The sequence below is a fragment of the Trichosurus vulpecula genome, chromosome 4 (assembly GCF_011100635.1).
Source record: "Trichosurus vulpecula isolate mTriVul1 chromosome 4, mTriVul1.pri, whole genome shotgun sequence".
Classification (NCBI taxonomy): domain Eukaryota; kingdom Metazoa; phylum Chordata; class Mammalia; order Diprotodontia; family Phalangeridae; genus Trichosurus; species Trichosurus vulpecula.
The window spans coordinates 54,484,472-54,503,694 of record NC_050576.1 but is presented as its reverse complement, the minus strand read 5'-3'; the positions used below and the strand labels follow the sequence as shown (position 1 = coordinate 54,503,694).

At 37.7% G+C, this 19,223-nt stretch overlaps 1 protein-coding gene across 1 annotated transcript in view; it reads right to left on the bottom strand.

Annotated features, from left to right (window-relative positions):
* Nucleotides 1-19,223, bottom strand: part of ATF6 (activating transcription factor 6) — a 210,106-nt gene that overhangs the window by 31,180 nt on the left and 159,703 nt on the right. Inside the window, exon 15 of the mRNA XM_036753691.1 lies at nt 11,132-11,216. Coding sequence (XP_036609586.1) covers nt 11,132-11,216 — 85 coding nt within the window. The remainder of the gene's footprint in view (nt 1-11,131; nt 11,217-19,223) is intronic.

The window sequence follows — 19,223 nt, the reverse complement described above, 5'->3', positions numbered from 1 at the left end:
AATCCAACCAAGCACAGTCCCTCACCTCTTTCTTCTCAGGGACCAGGGCACAGCCCAGCAGGATTATCATCTGCCTCTCTTGTTCTGGTATTATGCAGTGGCTGCATGGGACAGCAGGAGTGAATCGGGAATCTGCGGGACTCTGGGTTAAACGAGTTAACCTCTCAGGGCCCTAGTTTCCTCAACCATAGAATCAGGTGGTTTGAAGTCTCTTTTACCTCTAAATCTATGAACCAATGATGTCTTTAATGAGGCCTAAGGTAGCGTTAGCTTTTTGTCTGCCATGATAAGCCGCTGATTCTGTTAAGCTCAAAGTCCACAGAAGTCTTCGAGTCTTTGCTCCTATAAACTAGTCTGGCCGTGCCTCGCCCGTCCCATTCTTATATATCGGCTTTATTACCTTCTGTGATACAAAATGACAAATGATTTTATGACAATATAAGCCAAAACAAGCATAAAAGAGATATGAGCCAAATGCTATAGTGGAGGGCAAGATCACTTTCAGTTGGGAAGATAAGGGAAGGCTTCATGGAAGAAATTAGTTATGATATAGCTCTTGAAAGATAGGTTGGGTTTGGGTAAGCAGAGATTGAAGGGGAGGAAAATTCTAGGCTAAAGGAATGGAAGAGGCAGAAAAACAATGTATGTTCAGAAATAAATTAATATTCATTTGTTTGGTTGTAGCGGGAGAATGGTATAGTGAACGAGCTGGTGGAGGGCTTTGGGATGATGGCAAGGTAATTACGGAACAATTTATCAGCTGAAGGCAAGAGAAAAGTACCCATTCTTTTGGGGTGGGGAATGGCAAGGAACCAGACCCAGACTGGAAGAGAAGTGAGAGCATTAGACTAGAAGGTCTAGGTTCAAATCCTGGATCTGCCACTTTCCCTCAATGTGACAGTAGACAACTTATTTAACCTCCACAAATGAGCCTTAGTTTCCTCACCTGAAAATGGTGAGGGGAAAAGGAGGCGGTGAAAAGTAGGTCTAAGTGATCTCTAAGTTTTCTTCTAGCTCTAATAGTGTGTGACTCTAAATACACTATAGATACACTCAGTCTTCACTGATACAGTTTCTGTGAAATAACTTGTATCTCTGGAAGTGAAAGGTCAAATCTATTGCACTGCTTCATTGTACAAAGTGTTGGTATACTCTGATTTAGTCTGGTGGCAAATATATTTTCCTGACACTCAAGTGCTGTATTTAACTAACTTCATCAGTTATTTCAAGTTCCTACTGATAGCAGTAGCTATAAAAATATTCCTTTGGGGAACAGTTTACCAAATTTCTTTGGCTAATCTCAAATGACCCATAGCTTAACATGCTGAGTACGGCTCCCTTGAATAATGCTAGAAACACTGTATAAAAGGAGGGAGTAAAATCAATGTGTTTGTGGGATTCTGTGTGAAATAATAAGCTAAGGGAAGAGGGAGTGACCTCTCATATTAAGGGAAAGCCTGGCCCCTTTACTGGAACCAACTAGAAGTTTCAGTGTGGGCATACACATGGGTTTCCTGGGAAAACATGGTCCTATCTGAAATTATAGACAGCGAATTAATTAGGGAGAATGACTTTGTTTTTATTCAGTTAAATAGTATGTTTTGTTTTATTTTGAATGTAGAACTGGGCTGTCAGTTTGTTAGACATAGTTTAGTGGTTGTGGCTCTGAGTGGAGGAAAAAACAAAACAAAACCATAGACAGCAAGACCAGGAACAGTTGAAGGCTTTTGTGCGTGTTCGAATAACATGAGCAAACAAATAAACTTTGAAATCATTGTCTGTAGAATTTGGCTGGGTTAGATCTACCTAATTAGAGGGGTTTTTGCTTAGATGCCAAGAAATCTTGGGTTGGCATATTCCCCATTTATTTCTCTACAGTTTATATATAGTCAAAATTATCCTCAACACTCAAATGGCCTTGGTTATCGCAGCAAATTCAGGGTGTTTAGGCTGGAAGTCATTTATTTTATTACAAATACAAACACACTTCATTTTTAAGTGATCCTGATGCCAGTTTTTATGAAGGACATTATATTAAATATTATGCCAAATGTTAAACATTTACCACTGGGCCAAAACACACATGTAGTAGCAACTATTTTTACATTTATGTTCAGATTTGTTGTATTCCTCATCCTAACTTGTGATTGTGAAACAATACAAAGCCCAGAAATTTATCTTGCCCTACAAGAAAGGAAGGGAAAAGGGGATGAGAGGGGAGTGGGGTGACAGAAGGGAGGGCTGACTGGGGAACAGGGCAACCAGAATATATGCCATCTTGGAGTGGGGGGGAGGGTAGAAATTGGGAGAAAATTTGTAATTCAAACTCTTGTGAAAATCAATGCTGAAAACTAAATATATTAAATAAAAAAAAAAGAAACAATACAAAGCCCTATCAATTTCAAAACCAACTGAAAATTGACTGAGTGGTATATTTGGTTATTCCTCTCTGAATTTCTCAATTTCCCAGTGCTCTGTATTTATTTAGAAACATAAGGAAATAGATTATGAAAAAGCTTCATGATGAATAAGACTTCATGTTTTTATGTTGTAATATTCACTGGGTCTTATAAATGCTGAATTTGACTTATTTCCACTTCCTCAACTATCCAACAGCCTCTATAATGCATGTTAATAAGTCATGCTTATGCACATAATTTCTACCCTGTTTCCCTACTGATATTTTGACTTTAAAATAGCAAAATTATATGAGAATATGGCTGCCAACAAAGTGGTCCATATCCAGAATCAATCACTCAATTAACAATCATTTACTTAGCACCTCTACCACGTGCTAGGCACTGTGTTAAGGTGCTGGCATAGAAATAAAAAAAACTGAGGTGGGTCACTGTCCTCAAGGAACTTACATTCTATTGGAAATACAAGGAAAGAATGCTGAATTTTACAGCTACGGTATCTCAGAGGTGAAAGAGATCTTAGTGGCCATTCAATGAATTAACATGTAGCTAACAATCACACCTACAATATACTTGACCATTTCTGCTTCTTATGGATTGGTACCAAAAATCTTATGTGGAGAGCTATCAGAGAAAGACCTGACCCATTCTATGGAAGGAAAATGTTATTGATGCTACATGTTTAAAATAATGTTGTAATTATGAAATTACAGTGAAAGGATTCTAGAAAAGTCTCTGGCCTGTAAAGAAAGTACATATGAATAGAGCTCATCAAAGATCATGGGATCACAGACACAGAGTTAGAAGAGACATTTAGCCAAACTACACCATTTTACAGATGAGAAGACAGAGGGGTCAGAAAAGTACCGGCCTAGGATCTGAAACTGAGTTTCCCTGACTACAGCTATAATACTCTTTCTTTCTTCCATACCACAATATCTTGGCTAAGTGGGTGGAGCTCAGCTTGATGGGCATTTGTTAAGCTCAGAACATGATGCACCTCTACAAATGCACTGAAAGCTAGAGGCTCTAAGAAGGGAAAGGGGAATTTGGTGCTGGCTGGATGGGATATAGGCTTTGAAGTGGGTAGAACAATCTACCTTTGGAAATTATGAGGGAGGGCTGTCCCACAGGCCTTCTCTGAGAAGGGAGCAAAGTCTAGATACTAGCTAGGAGAAGCCCAACTTTCCCCAAGTTGGGGAGCTGGTGAATTTGCTTTGGGGAAGCAGGATGGCTGCAAGATGCTTGTAGGACACGATGCTATTTGGAGGAATCACAGGGAACTTCATAGGTCTTTAAAGCAATATCCCACACATAGACATGGAATCAAAAAGCACCATGATATATGTCTATGATGCTCCTTCTGATAATCTACTGATTCCCTGATTTTCCAGGAGAAATATAAATCTACATCATGTTATTCTGAGGAGCCTATTATGTGGAAAAGAAACTTCAGTTGTTGGGGAATTAAAGAGTCTTGGATCAGTAACGTGTATTTAAATGGAGTCAGATCTCCAGTTTTTAGTAGTTGAATGCTGAACATCTGTTGGAACAGCTTAGATTTGGAAACAGCTCTATGACACATGGGAGAGGGAGTTAGGATGATCTCATCAGAAGTTGACAGGACACTGAAGGTCAATTAGGTACAAACCCCAGGGGGCCTTAGTGGCTGTCTTTCTCAAGGCAAAGAAGTATTAACATCACAGACAAAACAGATACATATTAATCTAAGATGAACTTCCTGAGGTATGTGAAAATCTCAGTGGCCAACACCGACCACCATGCTGAAAAACAGATTATGTTATATGCCAAGAGGCAAAATCAAAGTCTTTAAAATTTCCTCTATTTTTCTTTATGACACTAAACCATAACACTCTCCAATGTGAAGAGCTAGGCCAGGTCTATAAATATAGCCATTAGCCTTTATTGAGCATATATATGACAAGTTTTACTATTAAAACTGGAGAGTGGGATTTCTTTTTTTAAGGGGAGCCAGGGAAATAAGGAAGCTGTGTTTGAAGAAAAAGGGTTCTCTAGAAGGGCTATGTCAAATCTGGGGAGGACTGAATGATCAAGCCTTGGGAGATGTGATGAAAAATTAGGTACTTTAATGATGGCAGAAAGTTGAAGGGGAATGATAAAGAACAAACATTCACTGAACATCTACAGTAGGCACAGCACTGGGCTCTACACATGGGAAGGGACTCAAACAGTATGATTCATAGTCCCTGACTTTGAGGAGTTTATAATCTAGTTGTAGGAATAAGACATATACATGGAAAGTTAAATAATAATAAGAAAAGCAGGAACTACAGGGGCAGAATAATTTAGGAGACCAATGGCTGGACTCAAAGTCAGGAGTTCAAGTCTTGCTCCTAACAAATGCAGCAATGCTGGGCAAGTCACTTAAACTCTCAGGGAGCTAGGCAGCTCTCTGAGCATGTTTTGAGAACAGTTGCCCATGTGCATCAGTAGAGGAAGTTTCTTCCCTAGGAATTGCCTATACCAACAAAATCACAGGTGCAGACAAAAATTATTATTGTTAGTTAACATATAGAGAGAGCATTAGGGATTGGAAAGTACTTCACATACATAGCTTTGTTTGGTCAGTAATTTTACAAAAGAAGACCACAGGAGATGCTCTAAAGCAGTACACCATTAAGTGCCAAATGAGCGGTATAGGCAGCAACTGTCACAAGATCAAAGATGAAGAATCACTGTGGGCCAGAGTCAAAAGTGACTGAGTGGGAATCATCCCAGTCTAGGTGACTGGGAAGATGGTGAGACTATTAATAGAAATTGGAAATTGAGAAAGGTGAGGAAGGTGATGGGTTCTGTATGGGACATGTAGCACTTGAGGTACTGGCAGGATATCGAGATGTGGCCTTCTCTCTCTGGAATGTTCCTCTGCCACGAAGGTCCCCTTCTCACATTGGTGAGTTTCTCCTACAGCCTCTATTTTATGGAAGATCCTAGACCAGCCATCCTTCATTTCCTCTCCTCTTTCTGGTGCATATGAGCCCCTTCCCCAACACCATTTTTCAGCTCCCTTTTAAATGTGCTGTTTTTCCCCATTAGAATGTAAGTTTCTGTAGGGCAAGAGCTTTCTTTCTTCTTGTATTTGTTTCCCCAGTGCTCAGCACAGGGCCTGGCACATAAGCACATAATAAATATTTGTTGACTTGCCTTGCTCAAAGACTTCCCTGATTTTGAGTTGGTAATGACTTTCCCTCCCGTACCTCACCCAGCACCTTGTCTGTATCCTTTGCATACACTTAACATGTACTATACTGTATTATAGTTATCTGTGTATGTTCCTATCCCATAACTGTTTGTAAATGAGCCTTATTCCCCTACTAGACTGTAAACTCCAAAAAGACTGAGACATGTCTTATCCTAACTTTGTATATACCCTAGCACCTACCTGAGTGCTCTCCATATGGTGGGTACTTATTATATTTACTTAATTGAAGGAGGTCAGTGGAGAAAGAAAGACATCAAGTCAGAAGACAGAACCTGGCAACTTCTACATCCAAAGCTGGTAGAAGGTGATGGTGAAGGGGACAAAAGAACGGTCAGAGAGGTAGGAAAACCACTGACACTTCTTCATGATACCTATTACTTAATCAAATAATATCTGAAAAGTACATAAGAGGGCACTGTGAATTCTTCACGAATAACCATCTTACCAAAAAAAAAAAAGATACAATCCATTCCTAAGCTAACTCACCATGAAACAGAGCATCCCATCATTATCATCCTTTCCATGTCAGCCAATTTCAAGAATTCTTTGAAGGTTTTAAAAATACACCTGCTTTATGTGGATGGATAAATTCAAATCAACGAAAGATCAAATGTCCTTCCCAAATCCACTGTTAATTAAGCATCAAGATAGGAAGAAAATCAAATTCAACCAAAAGAAAAATTAAAAAAACCTTACCAGAAACTTTTACAGACAGTCCTGGACACTATCAAACAGGCTCCTACCTCCACCTCCCATACACACCCCAGAACTTTGCTAAACTTCTTACTGAGAGTCACGGAAAGCAGCTGAGAAGTTTAATCACAACATAAGTAGAAAACCTTCAAATATAGGAAATGTTGATATTACAAGTGGAACTACAAGTGGAACCTTAAAATTCCTTCTTAATGGTAAAGGATTTCCATTCATCATCCATGATCAATATGCAGGTAATCATACAGAAAAAGTCTTCTTACAAAAAGCTGGATGAGCAGTTTATTGTGATTCAATAATGTTCACAATCAATCTTGCTACCTTTTACTTGAGGCACTTATTTCTACTTTTCACCACAGGAATATCCCCACAAAGTAAAAAAGAGAATTTCTATTTTGATTCTTAAATCTTTGACTAACACATGTTATTTTAAGCTGTTTTTAGTGGGAGAAGGGAAGCAGAAACACCTGCAGAACAAAGGCCAATTAAACTGCAAATGTAAAAATGGGACGTAGAATAAAGACTGATGCAACTGGCAAATACTGAGGACTTGGGCCCAACACCCACATCCTCTTTGTTGCACTCTCATCACTTAAAGCCATAATGCAGAACTGTAAGAATTAATGCACGGTACTCTTTTTATCAATTTGGGTCTAAAAAAGCTTCCTCTGGCCCCTACAATCTGGTTCTAACCCTATTTTCCCACCCTTACCTCAAATTTTTTCTTGAAATTACTCTAGGCTTTGGACAAAATGGACTATTCATGGTTTCTAGGAATTTACCTTTGTGCCTCTATTAATTCCATTCCATCTGTATGGAATATTTTCCACTCTCCATTGTCACTTACTAAATGCTACCCCAAAGTTAAGGCCAAGTTCAAATAAAATCTCCTCCATAACCTTTTCTGATATTGCAGAGTGAGTGGGGTAAGTAAGGTATAAATAGACTGTGAAAATAGGAGAGTACTAGGTTACAAAGGGCTTTAAATGCCAAATAAAAGGTTAAACATTTGCTCCTGGAGGTGATAGGGAACCAGTGGAGTTCACTGAATTGAGGGTGGGAGTGGGTGGAGCATACTATGACAAGGTTAGAACTTCACCTTAGGGAGATTTGTTTGACAGCTGAATGAAAAATAGCCTGGAATGAAGAGGGACCTAAGGTGGGGAGACCAACCAGCAGGCTACTGCAATAGTCTAGGTGGTGAGTTGATGAGTATCTGTACCAGGATGGTAGTATTATTAGAGGAGAGAAAAGGGCATTTACAAGAGATGTTATAATTCCCCCTATCCATAGGTCTGATAGACAATTCTTCATTGTTCCTCTAAATGCTAACGATGCCACCCTTTATATCCAAGTCATGTCAGAGGTCAAGGTAGAAAAAAGAGATTAAATCAGTTAATAGTCAGTCAACAAACATTTATAGTATAAATAAATTAACACATGTGGTTCAAGTTAAGACTTTAGGGATCAGGTAAATATTAATGGAAAAGGTTAGTATTTGAGTTGGTTTGAAAAATGGATAAGATTTCAATAGGAAGATACGGAGTGGGGTTAGGGGTGGGGTTTGTGTGACATGGAAGGAGCATAGAAGATGTAATGTGACAGAACTCCATAAACATAAAGTGTTCTATAAATGTGAGTATTATTCCAGCTGTGAGAAAGAGCATAAGCCAAGGCACAGATGCGAGGAAAAAATGCAGGATATTTATAGAGGATGGTGAATAGTTTGATTTAATTGAAACAGAGAGTATATGGATGGGGAACATACGAAACAAAGTTGAAAAGGGTGGGTGGTGAAAGATCAGGTAGGGCCTTTGATGTCTGGCTGAGCAATCTGTACTAGAGTCCCTGGACAACAGTAAGGCATTGCTGGATTCTGAGCAGAAGAATGGCATGATTTCATCAGTAAAGCGAATTTATCTGACAGTGATGTGAAGGATGGTCTGAAAAGGGACAAAACTAGAAGTGGCGGGGACCAGTTAGGAGACAGCAGTGAGAGACTATCAAGGTGGTAATGGAGACCTGTTTTGCGGTAGAAGTAGATAGGAAATAATAAATTACATAGAAGAGATATTGTGTAAGCAGCATCCAAAGAGCTTGACAATTGACTAGATATGGAAAATGAAGGAAAGGCAAAGCCAAAAGGCAAAGACAAAAGGCAAAGATAACTCCGAGGCTTTCAGCAGAGGTGATAGAGAAGCCAGTGAAAAAGACAGTCAAGTCAAAGGACTTCTGGTTCTGAAAAAAAGGCAAGATTTGTGGTTTGAGACATATAAAATTTGTGGTGTCTATGCATCACCCATGAAGAGATATGCAGAAACCAACTAAACATTTGGCTTGAGAGATCGGACTAAACAATATGGATTATTATTTATCATTCAAGTAGAGTTTAGCACTGAAGGCAAAGAAGGTAGGAAATTCCTAAGGGGAAAGGTGGGGAAAGGAGGGAGGAAGTGGTCTTGTTATGGAATCACATGATTAACCAGGATCTACTGATCTTAGTTATCTCCAATCATTCTTATTTTTAAATTCCATGTGGTTCTTAGACTCAAGAGTCTTAGAAAAAGCAAATTATATTCAATGTTCTTAATTCCTTTCCTTGCTCACTTAAAAAGCCTCTGTGATGCTGTGATACAACTAACTTCTAAGTTTCTGGTTTTCCAGGATATAGGGGGATTACTAGAATAGAATTCATGAGCTTGGTTATGCTTTACTTCCTCACAGTTAACTTCCCTCACAGGTCTCTATACAAGGTTAAGAACAATGAACCTGAAATGATACTAACACCAGCACCCCGACCTGGTAGTACTATTGTGAGGAAACAGCAGTTTAAATTGTAAAGTGCTGTAGAAGCACGAGCTATAAATATTTCTACTTAAACTGTGTGGACACGATGCCTTTAAGAGGAGAAAGAAATGTACTGGAATCTCTCTCTCCCTAAACCCTCTTTTTCATCCTTTGTTACTTCTTATATGTAAAGGGATTTATATGTATACTTTGTGAACCACCTCCTCTCAACATGCCTGTATCAAGCGCCTACTACGCACAAGCCACACTTCTAGGTGCCAAGATACAAACACAAAAATGGAGCAGTCCCCACCCTAGAAGTCACCCATCTCATGATCCATGTGCTGGGATAAACAAGTTTGGTTTTGGAGATGATGGGAAACTGAATCTGTTTTTATTTCCTCATCTTTCCCTTGGAGGTGGCTGGTGGTATGGTGAGGGAACAGTTAGCAAGTGATTAGGCAATCCTGGCATCTGTTCCCCTCTTCTGTTGTTTTGCTGTTGGTCAGTTGTGTCCAAATCTTTGTGACCCCATTTGGGGTTTTCTTGGCAAAGATACTGGAGTGGTTTACCATTTCCTTCTCCAGCTCATTTTACAGATAAGGAAACTGAGGCAAACAGAGATTTAAGTGATTTGCCCAGGGTCACACAGCTAGTAAGTTGTTGTTGAGGTTGCATTTGAACTCAGGTCTTCCTAACTCCAGGCCCAGCTCTCTATCACTTTGCCACCTGGCTGCTCCCATTTCTATGTAGATTAGAAACCACATGACTGGACATTCTAGGGCTTACTTACGACAGAAAAAAAAATATGAAAGTGGAAACACAGCATGCCAGGCTAAGGCAATTAGAAATATGAGCAAAAAAAAAATAACAGAATCATAGAATTTTAGGAACTGGAAGTGATTAAAGAAATCATTTTCTAAGAAGTATGTAAAATCCTTGAGGGAAAGTAATGTTTAGTTTTTAGGGCTAGTTGTACCCCTACTAAGCCAGCATAGTGCCTAGCACATAGGGATTTAATAAATATTTGTCAAAGTGGGAAAAACAAAACAAAACACACTTTTAAGATTTTCAAAATGTCTTAAAAACTCATACTTGATGAGAAGATGAACAAAACAAAGTTAAGGTAATTATTCTAACTTAAGTTTAGTTACTGTTAGAGGGGGTGAGGGAGAGAGAGTATAGGACATAATTCAGATCTTTAATCCGAGAGGGTGTGTGTGTGTGTGTGTGTGTGTGTGTGTGTGTGTGTGTGTGTGTGTGACACACATGCTGTAAGGCAACAGGGTCAAACACATGGCCACAGGCCACATGAAATCCAGATTAAAATGTAATTTGAAAATTTTTAACAATATAAATAATAAAAAACTTAATATAACTTATGGTTTTCTATATCAACATGAATCCACAAGTATCATAATATATGGTTTGTTGTTGTTGAGTCATGTAGTCATGTCTGACTCTTTGTGACCCCATGGGCTATAAACATACCAATGCTATCCATGGGATTTTCTTGCCATTTCCTTCTCCAGTGGATGAAGGCAAATAGGATTAAGTGACTTGCCCAGGGTTACGCCACTAGTAAGTGTCTGAGGTTGGATTTGAACTCAGGTCTTCCTGATTTTAGGCCAAGTGCTCTATGCACAATGGCACCACCAGCTTATAATTTGGAAGGGGCTCCTAATGTATAAGAAGGATCTAAGACAATAAGTCAGAGGAATGGGAAATTTTTCTTACCACTACTGCTATTCCTCATCTTACACAGAACTGAAAACTTCTGAAAATATACAATCACAATTGAGTGGTGGAACTTTCAAAATCTTATTCTAGCATGAACAGGAGAATAATGTTTTAAAACAATATACCAACCTACACAAATGACCATCTGAATGTTTAAAAAAAAATTTACCCTAAGGAGCCTTGGCTTGAAAAAGAAACCTGATATAGTTCATCAATATAAGTTTAAACTTACCATTTATGTTTATTGCTGGCAAAACTATTGACATCTTTGGTCTTGTGGTCTTGTTATGGGTGGTAGCTGGTAATAGCAGGTGATCCTAAAAAATGCCAAAGAGAAATGTGTTATACTAGACAGTAAGGTTTAAAGCTAGAATTAGTAGTATTCCTAATACGCTTACAAAAAACCCCTTCCTATTTGATTCATTTAACAAACTTCTAAATTTTATTTAATTCTGAACACCAAATAATAATAATAAACACCAAAAAAGAACATTTCCACATAAAAAGGGAACAGAACTGTAAATATTATATAGATTGCTTCCTTAAAAACATTAAATTCAATGTTACTATCAAAGATATTCTTGGTTCTCTTCTGCATTTTTGAAAATGCTTTAATGACCCTTCTTAATTCCATTTTGGAGGTCATCCCTATTGCTACCTTCCTTCTTTCATGGCAGAATCTACCTAATATTGTGTTTACATTCCTATCACTAGCACGGTACCTGGCACACAGAAAGTACTTAATAAATACTTATTGAAATCAATACAAATAAATTTCAAAAAGGGGAACACAGGAAAAGCCTCATGTAGGAAGTGATTATAATTTAACACAAATGTAGGTATCCTTGGATTTTAATTATATTTTCCCCCTTAAACTTGCCCTAGAAGTCATAAACTCTTTAAATAGTTTCAGGTTATCAAAAAATTGCCAGTTTTTGATAAACAGTCACAGATGTGTCTTTCCCAAACCAAAACAAAATGACATAACAACCCTAAAAGCCAACAAAAAAGGCCTCTACTCTCTATTATTCAATAATCAATTATTGAATATTCAAAGGGTATAGAAGCTATGTACTAATCCTGGGGCTATATATTAAACAATGGAAAAAAAAACAATGGATACAATTCCTGATTTTAAAAAAGCTAATAGAGCAACTGGGACAAATATGTAATCAAGAGAAAAAAAATATGAACGTAATGTATCACTCAGTACAAATGTGTTGACTTTGGCCTGCTGCTTTCTACCACCTAGGTAGGTCTTGAGATGCCAAAGCTAAAAATCAGAAAGGGTTTACATCCTGAAACTGGGGTAGGTGAGTGTGAAAATATTTGAGAATATATGTGTGTATAACCAACAGATGAGGGCTACCCCTTGTTTTACTTAATCTATATACACTTCTCCTTAGTGACGTGGATAACTCAGAGCTGCAGAAAATGAGGACACTCACATTATCATTCTAGTGAAACCAGTTTAATTAAGCCAAACCAGAATTTCACAGGTTTGCCTGAATTTCTACTTGCTAGTATCTCATTCAATCATTCACTCCTTCAACAAAGATTAATGGATGATGATGACAATGATGATGGTCATTAAAGCATTGATTAAAGTCTTACCATGTCCTAGACACTGTGCTAAGCGCTAGAGCTCCCGTTACATTTGAAGGACACAGAAAGATTTAGAATGCAATGATTTAAAATGTAATATAAGAATTTGTAATGATACAAATGTGAGATATGGAGAACTCATAAGAGTACAGTTTCATGTACAATCATCTTTTTATTGTACTAGGTAATGGAAATGCTTGTTTTATTCCATATATTTAAAAATATGAAAAGAACCTTTACGTTCTAGAACGTTTATAGCAGCTCTCTTTGTAGTGGCAAAGAACTAGAAATTGCAGGGATATCCATCGACTGGGGAATGGCTAAACAAGTTGTGGCACATGATTGTGATGGAGTACTTCTGGGACATAGGAAATGGTGAACTCAATGATTTAGAAAAATGTGGAAAGACTCGCATGAAATAATGAAGAGCAAAATGAACAGAACCAAGAGAATATTGTATACAGTAACAGCAATATTGTTTTAAGAATGACTTTGAGTGAATAAATTATTTTGTCTATTATAAATACCCAAATTAACAATAAAGGACATATGGAGAAAGATGCTATCTGTATCCTGAGAAAGAACTGATAAATAGATGTAAAGAATAATTTTACACATATATATGTATATTGTGTATATATATATATGTATACACACATACACACACACACCTATTTGTGTCTATTGGTAGCCATCTCTGGGAGAGAGAGGAGGGAGAAAAAAAAGAAATTTACATGATAATTTTGTTGTACTTTTGAAAGGAATAGCAAGTTGTGCATAGCAGATTTGCAGCTTCATGTACAACCGTCTTTTTTATTGTACTATGTTATGCAAATGCTTGTTTTGTTCCATAAATTAAAATTTTTAAAAAAAATTTTAAGTGCTGGATGTGAAAAGTATATTGCCACTGAGGCACATAAAGCATTGCTACTACTTATACTTTATGTGGTTTAAGACAAAATTATCACTCTCATTTTCATAAATTTCTCAGGAGTGTTTTTATGAGAAAAAAAAACTTAGCGAAGTCATTCTATCAGATTCTGAGGGTAGTGGCAAGGGAGTTCTTGGAAAAAACACATTGTTAGATGTAAAGATCTGGGATATTTTGTAAGATACATTTTAAACAAGGAAAAATACAACTTCGTGTTCTTAACGTTAAGTTGCAAGATTTTAGCTCCTAATAATTTAAATATAATTTTATACTCTTAAAACTGAACAGGAACACAATTGCTAAAATACAATCCCTCCCCCTAGTTTCTTATATCTTTGAGTCAGTGACAGAGACAAAGCTCAATCAACCCCAAGTTTAAGGGCATTGGTAAAATAAACACAATTAAATACCATTGGTCATGGGTTAAGGATAGAGTCAGACTTAATGCTGCATGTCCTGCTGAGATCTAGGTCCCAGTAAAAAGGTCATTTTTAAAACACGGGCTTATGAATATTACATCTTTCTCTCTTCATTAAATTTCAAATAAGTTATTATAGGAAAAAGAGCTAGAAAAAAAGGACTTTTTAAAATAAAAAGACAATAATTTCTTGAACATACATATGTAATTAATGTAGTTAGCCTAAATAAATGTATCAATTATCGAAGTTTTACAAACCAGAAAAGACTTTAATTTATGGTATTCACAAATTTTGTACCCTGCTACGGGACCCTGAGCTCTGATGCGTGAGTTTTCACCTTATCCTATAAATTATTTTGTCTATCGTAAATACCCAAGTTAACTATAAAGTACATATGGAGAAAGATGCTATCTGCATCCAGAGAAAGAACTGATAAACAGATGTAAAGGATAATTTTACACACATATGTATAAAAGGTGGTGTACATATGTATGTATACATATGTATGTATATATGTATGTTTGTATGTACATGCGTATGTACACGCACACACACCTATTTGTGTCTATTGGTAGCCATCTCTGGGAGGTGGGGGGAGAGAGGAGGGAGAGAAAAAGAAATTTACATTATAATTTTGTTGTATTTTTGAAAGAACAGCAAGTTGTGCATAGCAGATTTGCAGATTCATTCTGAGGGTAGAGGCCTCTACCTCATTTCCTAGGCCATTTCCAAACCATGTGCCATACAAGTACCATCCATTCCCCTTTACAGTTCTCCTTTGTATGCTTTCTTTCCCAATTAGAATGTAAACTCCTTCAGGGTAAGAACGGTCTTATTTGCTTGCCCCCACTTAGCACAGTGCCTAGCACAAAGTAACCATTTAATAAATGCTTATTTTTTCATTCCTTTTGAAAGTTCCTCAGGGCTAGTGAAACATCAGGAAATCTGGTGCAGTAGGAACTACACTGGAAAAGTTGTATGAGGGAAAGCTTGTACAGCATGTTCATAAAGTACTCATCTCACATAAACCACATTTAGTATTTTAGTTTCCTAAACCCTGACAGGTACTTAGGGTTAAAAAAGTAAATTTCAGTATATTAAAGTGTAATGTGGCTGCTTCCATGTCCATCCTCTTTCTACAAAGAGCAAAATTTATGTCCAGCTGCAGTATATGGATTCTGAGGTCCTTAGTCTCTTCAGATGCCTTGGGTTCACTCTTTTTAGACAGAACATACTCTGTATGGACAGTATCATCCTTAGAAACAAGCGCAGCTTGATTTGGGTTAACAATTAATCAACAAGTATTTACTAACTAACAGACAGGTTCTCCGGCACCAAATGATGCAAAATAGCACATATTTAAATTAAGTGGTGTGGAAGAGATGAAAAAAAAATAGACTATCAGTGCTGGAAAGAGTTCAAAGGAGGAAAGGTTCCAATATGCCTCACAGAATATTTCTTACAAAACTAAAGCTAAATTTCATTTAATCACCATGTTGTATTAGGAGGGCAGAGTTTATAATCTCAAAGAGGATCATAAACATGTCTGAAACGTTCGGAACCGCCGGATATAAGAAACTCTCAAAGTAGAAGGCAGAAGAATCAAAACATTTATTTAGGCTCCACAGTAACCAACCCATGAACCAGCAACCCCATTTTGATATATTGATCAAAAGCTTCCAGGCCCAATAAGTACGCCTTGAAAGAGTAACCAGGAGGCTACAGAGAAGCATGATTGCGTAAAGCAAAATCATGTTTCCCCCTCTATGGTAATAAGATTACCCACTGGACTGAAGTCTTTGTTCAGCTTTCTCCCGTAGGTCAGCTCTGCTACTGGCAGCTCCTGCTTCAGCTGTGTCTGTGGCTGTGGCTGTAACTGATGTAACTGTCGTAACTGCCTCTGTAACTGCCTCTGTAATGGCCTGAAGTCTTTGTTCAGCTTCCTCCCGTAGGTCAGCTCTGCTACTGGCAGCTCCTGCTTCAGCTGTGTCTGTGGCTGTGGCTGTAACTGTCGCTGGCTCCAACCGGAAAAGGAAAAGAGAGGATCTTCAAGCTGTCCTCTCCCCTCTTATAGAGTTTTTGACATCATCAAGCACCGCCTGAACGACCAGGGCCGATTGGTTCTTGACTTGGCCCCTCCCCCTAGCATAGCCGTTAACACCTCCCCTCAGCCAGCCCCATGACTCCTCACACAGGAAGTTGTCTGGTCCTGCCCCGGAAGAGCAAGCCACAGTGTCCAGAGGCTCAATGAGGTAAGCTGAGTCATTCAAAGAAAACAAAGGCCATTATGGCTACACATGTATCACACAATCTCCTATATTTTTTCTTTTTTCTTTGAGTATGTTATTAATGCAATAGGAAAAGAATTCCACTTCAAGAGAGGAAAACAATATTAAAAATTTCAGCAAAACTCACTGCTTCTCAGAAAGTCCATCATTAAATGTTATTTAAAATTACCCAAACATAATAAAGGCATGAACTTTTAAAGATGAGAAGAAAAACTACACCAAAGAGCCTCTCCCATTAGAGTTAAACAGGATAATATTTCTGGTCCTACTTCAAGAAGAAATCAACAATTACCAAATAAAGTTTTCAGATTAAGTTTGACTACTCCGAAATGTCATCAGGGACTCAATTGAATGGATCAGTATTAAAACCAACAGTTTCTTAGTTACTCTTTATTTACAACATTTAGATAAGAATACCAAAATATTTCAGTCTGGAAACTGAGCTTGAGATAAAAGGTGGTGTAATACTTGAAAATGGAAAGAGGCATTTTTTCCCCTAAAGACTGAGTGTCCTCATCTCATCCAAGCTGGAAGTGCAGGGTCTACTCACAGGCTGGATCCCACCATTGGATCAGCATGGGAGCTCTGACTTACTGCTTTCAACTGGAGTTAGACCAACCCTCCTAGGCAAACTGGTGGCCCCTACTTCAGGGCTCACCACTCTGATTCCACATCTTAGTAAGGACACAAATTGGCATTGCCCATTGGAGCTCAGAATTCCAGAGCTCAAGAAATCATCTGCCTTCCCAGCAGATGAGATATAAGCATGCACCACCATACCCAGTAATATGCCATTTTTATTGAGCCCCTGGGACCTTTTTCTAGAATTTAACTATACTTCAGAGCATACCATTTGATCCCATAACATTTAATAAATGCTTACCCTGTGAAAAGCACTGTTAATTATTATAAGATAAATTCCTAACTTCATGACACATGTACAGATAACTTCAATGAGTGCATTAGAAAGATTAAAAACCAAAGTACGATATGAAGCCTGAGGTCATTTTCACCTAGAGTACAACCGGAAAAGGGGCATTTGAGTTGTTTTAAAAGACAGCTAGGGATTTAACAGGTAAATAGGAAAAGGTATATGGAACAGCGTGAGTAAAGAAAGGTAAAGAAATGGAAAACATCTGCAGGACATTTTCAAGTGACAATCTACTTTGGCTGGAACACTGAACATGTGGAATAAAATATGAGACTAAGCTGAAAAGACTGGGGGCAAGGAGGAGTCAGATCATGGAGGGACTGGAACACCAGTTTGAACACCCTCAGTCAGAGACGGCACAAAGCATTTGAGAGTGATTATCACCACATTTTTACCTGAACGAGGGCTACTGTGGTAATATGTAATTAAACATGAAAAGGTGTGTGTGTGTATATATATATATATATATATATATATATATATATATGTATATATATGTGTGTGTGTGTGTGTGTGTATGTATGTATATGTATGTATTTAGTTTCTCATCAAATGTTGAAATGATTTGTATGATTATTTGGAAAACTAGGAAGCTTAAAATTGAAAAAATGTTGGAATCTACTTCCTCTGATAAGCCACCACACACACTTCTTTAATATATTTGCTAGACACTACAGGATTTAGAAATGAAAGAGACCTTAGAAGTCACTGAGTCCAACCCCCTTATTTTACAGATGAGGAAACAGTTTCCCACAGGTTAAGTGACCTAGGTGTGGAGTCTGCACTAGGTTGCCCAACTTTAATAAGCACGTACTAAGCATCTACTGAGCAGCTCACTGTGTCAGGAGTCCCCATGGAACTCATAATCTTGTAGGGAAGAATAATACATATACACAAGTAACCATAATACAAAATGACATGTGGTATGTGCATAACAGAAGTAGCAAACCAAAGCTATGGACAACTGAAGTCAGGTACTGACTTATCTGAGTGAATGAAGAATGAGCTGTAAACCATACATGGTGCGATGATGGACTTCCTTGCTGCATGTCTTGGAGCTCTAAAATAGATAATTCAAACATCTGTTTTCATAGCATTGGAGGAGCACAGGTTTAGACCAAGAAAGGATTTTTAAGACCATCTAGTCCAACCCCTTTGTTTCACAGATGAAAGGTGAAGCACTCTGCTCAGTCACACAGGTAGCAATAGAACCAATATTCTCTGACTTTAAACCCTGCATTCTTTCCATTACACTATGAAAATGCCATCGCTCCTTGTTTCAGAGAATAGCTCCAGACTCCTCTGAGAAGTGACTAATTGTGTCACAGTCTCTTTAATCTAGGTTTCTGTCCTAGAAAGTTTTTGTTCTTTAATGATACGTCATCTCACATACTGCCTTTCAGGTCAAAGACTAAAATAAGAGACATTTCCTTTTTTAAACTGGTGGGGGAGGAGAGTTAAAGCATTAATACTAGGCAACTCCCTTACTTTTAAAAATTATTCATCTGCAACCACTAAACTCTCTGCTTATTTTCCAGTAGTTAGAGAAATTGTTGAATTGAGTCCAATTCTGTCCATTCATTGAAGTAACTGCCATTAGAAATTTGAAATCATACAAAAATCTGACATACCCTGAAAATAAAGTTTGTGGAGGCAGTAAAATTAAGTAAATTGTGACTATGAAAAAAAGCTATTAAAATTTTCTGGTCTAGAGCTTCCCATCTTATTAAAAACATAAGCAAAAGGCATTACTCATCCTTGATTTGGAAAAGGTTAATATAAATACTAATATGAATGCACTGTTTGTATCATTAATGTATGTAGTAAAACTATAAACTAATAAAAGAGAACTTACAGGCTTGCATCTGCTCCATGAGTATGTGTCAACCAAGGGAAGAATAAATCAAAATTATTACTGCACAACAGATGGCCATACACTGAGCCAAAGTTTACACTTTGACAGAATGACAATTTTGGCACTCACCTCAAACCTGATAGCCCTGGCAAGGTCACTAGAAAAATAACAGCCTGAAAACACTACATGCAAGTTCAATGTCTGTGTTAAAGCTTTGGGGTCCTCATCAAGCTCTACAATTTTTGGTTAAATTAGATCCAACAACCAGAGGCTTTTCCCCATTTAGCTACTAAGA